This window comes from Etheostoma spectabile, chromosome 1, assembly GCF_008692095.1.
Source record: "Etheostoma spectabile isolate EspeVRDwgs_2016 chromosome 1, UIUC_Espe_1.0, whole genome shotgun sequence".
Lineage (NCBI taxonomy): Eukaryota > Metazoa > Chordata > Actinopteri > Perciformes > Percidae > Etheostoma > Etheostoma spectabile.
Window position 1 is genome coordinate 24,391,921 of NC_045733.1, and position 5,344 is coordinate 24,397,264.

The 5,344-nt window shown below is 38.4% G+C and overlaps 1 protein-coding gene across 1 annotated transcript; it reads right to left on the bottom strand.

The window, feature by feature from the left end:
* Positions 1-1,885: 1,885 nt before the first annotated feature.
* LOC116689633 (titin) lies at positions 1,886-5,344 on the bottom strand. Its single transcript, XM_032516205.1, has 2 exons — positions 4,944-5,344; positions 1,886-3,887 (listed from the first exon to the last, which is right to left on the bottom strand). The coding sequence occupies exons 1-2, from the start codon at positions 5,134-5,136 to the stop codon at positions 2,869-2,871; spliced, it is 1,212 nt and encodes a 403-aa protein (XP_032372096.1). The 5' UTR covers positions 5,137-5,344; the 3' UTR covers positions 1,886-2,868.

Sequence of the window (5,344 nt, forward strand, 5' to 3'; positions counted from 1 at the left end):
AACACTGCAATTCCAAAACACATGTTAAATGGCACGTGGCCCTAAAAGTACCTCACAGGCATCTTGCGTATTTTAGCCCATTAATAAACAAGCCATGCCTACATTGCTTAGCCCTGAACAATTTTCACGAAAGCTTTGGGTGAAACCCTTGGGTCACTGCAGCTTGAACAGACTCAAATATAAATGTAAAGATTACTGTGTAATTGACAATCTGCTGTAGTTAGAGAAAGGGCAAACAGACCGCCAACTATAAGTGTATAAACATGCTCTTGGGATGATGTATGGAGGTCCTTGTTGCTGCTATACTACTGTCCTTTTTGCTTGCATCTCTCAAAAGGTTGAGTTAGCAGCAAAAAAGACTGCAGTGCAGTGTTGAGGCAATAGGAGATACCAGAGTAACCAGTGTGTGTACTGGTGCAGCGTGTTACTCTTTTTTATTTCTTGTGTTGTAGTTACACATTTGTGTGTGTCTGTATATGGAGACCCAGACCAAATGCACACCCCTGAGACAGCAGGATCTCCAGCTGTCCACAGACAGTACTCATCACATCACACACAGGTGAGGCAATGTTGTGATGACCCATGTGACATTTTTTGGGTGTGCTTCTCAAAAGTCTTTTTGAATAAATGATGGAGTCCAAAAAAAGTTTTCTATTATCTATTTTCATTTGTTCAGTAGTTCCTCCTCGTCTCATTTATCTTTGATTTATTGTAAAATTAGTATAAGCTGCATATGGTACTCCATTACTCTCTGGCTTGTGTTCAAATAAAAACAATAATTTTTTAAGAGCTTCCATATAGTCAGACTTTTCATTTCAAGACCACATACACTACCGGTCAAAAGTTTGGGGTCACTTCGAAATTTCCATTGCACTCCATTATAGACAGAATACCAGTTGAGATCAGTTGCATTGTTTTTTTAACCAGCGCAGCAGTTTTCATATTACTTTATGTGCCAACATAATTGCAAAAGGGTTCTCCAATGTTTTCTCAGTTAGTTTTTTTTAAATGATGTCAGATTAGTGAACAGAATGGGCCTTTGGAACATTGGATGAATGGTTGCTGATAATGGGCAATGTAGATATTGCATTAAAGATCAGCCCCCCACTCAGATCAGCTGGTATTCTGTCTAACATCGAGTGGAATAGAAATTTGTAAGTGGCCCCATACTTTTGAACGGTAGTGTATGTATATTATTGTGTACATGTAATTACAAAAACATTTAAAAATCAAAATAACATTTTAAGAAAATTTGCTGTTCACATTTTAGGCCATGCACTCACACTGGCTGATTACACCTAGTTAGGTTGAAGTTGGGTGGAGCTATGCTGGGAATTTTGCAATGTCACAAAAAGCAATGGGCCAAAAATAATGATTACAAGGTTTGTGCAGGCCCACGCAGTCCAGAGAAGAAGTCTTAACAGGCGACAGTAAAAACACATGTATGCATGGACCATGGGTGTGTAGAGGCTTTAGAAGTATCAAGAACAATTGGAAATCCTTTAACTTGGAGGTACAGTATGTATCTTAGTACGATAAACCTCGAAACTACAAAATGAATCTGGAGTCAGCCATGACACAGAATTCAGTCCCTTTTCCCTCTCTTGTTTGTTTATCAGACTTGTTAGATTTTGATGAGCTGAAAAAATATGTCTGAAGAATTTGTGACTACTGTCTTGATAGACGTTTGCAGTTAAAACCAATATTCTAATGTCTGTTCTTTCTTAGTGTAAATACAATTTAGAATGAAATACCAATAGACAATAGGGACTATTTATAATAGGGATGGTATGATTCAAAATGTTTGACTGAACCGCAGAATTGCATTTTAACATTTCAAAATGAATGACAATTTTTTGAGTATTTTACTTTATTTATTTTCTTGCAGTAATTGCCGGAGACTTCCAGAGATATTTAACTATTTTCAAGAGTGCAAACAAAGCCCACATGTTAAGGCCCTCCCTCCTCCCTTCAAGCGGGCAAGGAAAAACTCCCTTCAAACCTTTTAACAGGTAAAGAAGGAAGAAACCTTGAGAAGAACCACGCAAGAGGGAACCCCCTTCCAAGGTTGATGGGTACCTAGTGGGCTCCATGACAAACATTAGTTAAAGGCCAATTTCTTTAAGCATCTCAAAATCACTTTGAGGTCACTGCTATTATTGTGGGGATGATAATTTCAACACGGTCTCACGACAGTTCGTGAAATGGTCACGCTATTTTTAATCTATTGATTTGTGTACACAGACACAATTTTCTCGTTATTTTTCGTGTTGCTGAGATCGGATTGTATGCTTGTGCTGGTCACTACGTAATGGGAAGCAATCAATTTCAGAAAATAAGATCGGTGAAAAGACACGCCACACACGAGATACAAGCCAGGGTCTCTGGGGGACGCAACGATCGGGTTTAGGAAAAGAACAAAGGGGAAACAACACTCTACATGTTGGGAAACGAGCAGAGGTCTCTGGGGGACGCACCAGTTGGGTTTAGGAAAAAGAAGAACGGGGAAACAACACACTACATGCCAGGACACAATCCCAAGTCTCCAGGGTGAAAGTCCTGTGTTGTTTGACCCATCCACCACCCCAACAAACCTCCCTACGCGGATTTTTTGGCATTTAATAATATAATATTGTCATTAATACGTCACAGTTTGCAGTAGCAAATTAACTGGCAGAAATAGGATACATAGCCTATTTTTCTTTTACCATTCAAAAGAAAATAATTATTTAAATTACTTTTTATAATTATTACTTTTGTACTAAATATTGATCCAAATGATTACTGCTGGTTAACGGTTAAATGGTTAATTATTCACATCACCAAGTAAGAGTCTTAATCATAATCTAAATCTATTGTGATGTGAATTTAATGAGGACCATTGCATCCGAAAGGTAAGGATCTCTTCCGCATACGTGTGTGTCTTATGATGGTATAAGGCCCGAAATGAGGGCAAGTGTGGGTAAGTGCCAGATTAAAATTATTTGTGCTCACTACTACAGGAGCTGGTCTATTGAAGGCTGCACCCTGAACTTTCCTCTCTGCTAGTGCCTTTACTTTTTCTCTGTCTGTCCACAGAATCCTCTTCCTCTCTGGTGATCTATTTGACATATTCCACTCCTTGTTTGGCTGCTGGGCCTTAGGTGTTGTTGGTCTTATCTTGTCTCTCTCTGTGTTTGGTACTCTGCCTGCTTCAAGGTTTGGAACTCGTTTTAATGGCCCCAGTGCTCTGCGTTCTAGCACCACCTCCCTGTTTTCAAGTGAGAGGGAACCTATGGTTTTCTTCTGTGGAATTGGTGGAAGAACAAGACTCACTTTTGGTATTGGGATATTGGGAAGTTTGGAAGGGTCACTAATGGGCCTCAATGTCAAAACTTTAGCTGTAGGTGTTTTTTTATGAATTGTTTTTAGTTCTAGTGTTCCTGGCGTCTTCACGATATCATCTATGGTTGCTTCACTCGGTGGTCGCCTAGGAACTCTAACTGTGGACACTCTACGTGTTTTCATGTTGATATTGGCGGGAGGTGGTGCAGGCTTCTCGTCTCCTTTAACAACAAGGACGGGTGGTACTACATCCTTTGCAAACTTTCTTTCAACACAGGGTGGTGGTGCAGGCTTCTCTCCTCCCTTAACAACAAAGGCAGGTGGTGCTACTGTCTTCTCAATCTTTCTTCCAACGCAGGGGGGTGGTGCTGGTTTTAAGAACATGGGAGTTGCAGAGGGATTTTTGTCTTTTCTTAACGGGTTGAACTTTTTTTGTTCACCTGAAGACGCTAAATCTAAGTAGAGTGTCTTCAGGGCCTCGTTTAGTTCAGTCTCAGATGGAACCTCTGGTGACTTCTTGGTGGTGGTGATCGGACTAACAGTTGTTTTCAGGAACTTATTCTCTGGAAAAGGCCATTTACAAAAACACAAGATTAGTACATACTGTCTATTTTTCAAAGCATGTCTGAGTGGTGATAACATTAACTGATTTGTTAGTGATGTCCAAATTTTGCCTTCATTCCTGATCAAAATCCTTTGAGTTTTTGCAAAAATTTATACTAAACTAGCCCTGCATTCAAATTGTTAAAACATTTTTGATGTTGAACAATGGAGTGGGTTTTACTGGAATTTGAGAAGTTCTCTTCTGGGTGATATGTGTTTAGAAAGGACAGGGTCTGACATATTCTACCTAAGACTGTTAAATGTTGTTTTGATGTTCACTGTAAAATCCTTAGTGCGTTTTCCACCCAATTCCAAACATCATTTACACAACACTGAACAAATACTTAAATATCTAATAACTATTGCAAGAATATTATAATATTCAGTACTTTACAGCAACTGTGTTGTTAGCTGTCTGTTTAAATCTGAGAAACCTCACACAAGTGGTGTAGTCTACGTGATATGAAGGTATACACAGTATACCCACTACGAAATCACCACGATTTCCATATACCCACTTGTGCAAAGATTTGCAACAACATAGTTTTTTGACAGAACTTTCACTTCAGATTAATTTGTAATCACAAATGTGGGGTTGAGTAATGTGACATCAAACTAAACTAACACTGCAGAACATGCAGAGAGACTAATCTCATCTTTCATCAACCCGCATCTCACTGAGAGCAGTGCATAGTGTGTGTATAGCAACCGGGCCCAATTGCTCTGCCTACACTTATGTCATATATATGACTTATGACACACACATATATATATATATATATATATATATATATATATATATATATATATATATATATATATATATATATCTTCTGTTTCTTATTTTTTTTTCTTTAAATATATGTGGAACAGTATACCCATTACAATACATTAGACTACACCAATGTCTCACACTAGCATTACATGACTGTTCTACTGCAAAGGACTTTATCAGATTAGGACATCACAAACCATTACTAAAAGAGTATATTTGATAGATTTAAACAGTAGCTTACCCCACATCTCTTGGTAGGAGAAGGAAACAATCTTAGGATCAGTTTCAGGGTACGATTCTCTAAAACTGATCAGCTCTGACAAATACTGCAGTAAAAAGCCAGGGACGTCAGTAGGTTGTGAGAGAAGTGTTGCCTTGGAAATACACTCCAGTGTGCACTTCAGTCCATACGAACAGAAACTTTGGATATTCATCTTTAAGTCTTTTTTGAAAGTACTCTTTACTACTGCAAAAGAATGACTGTGTGATCTGAACTGAGTACTACTGAGTACTACTTAGTAAACCCCCCTTCCTTACATTCTATGACATCACAATGCCGCTTTGTCATAGAACATTTATTGTTGTGTTCTAATTTCTTTTTGTTGTGTCACTTTCTTTTCTTGGAATGTTTCCAAATTTGAA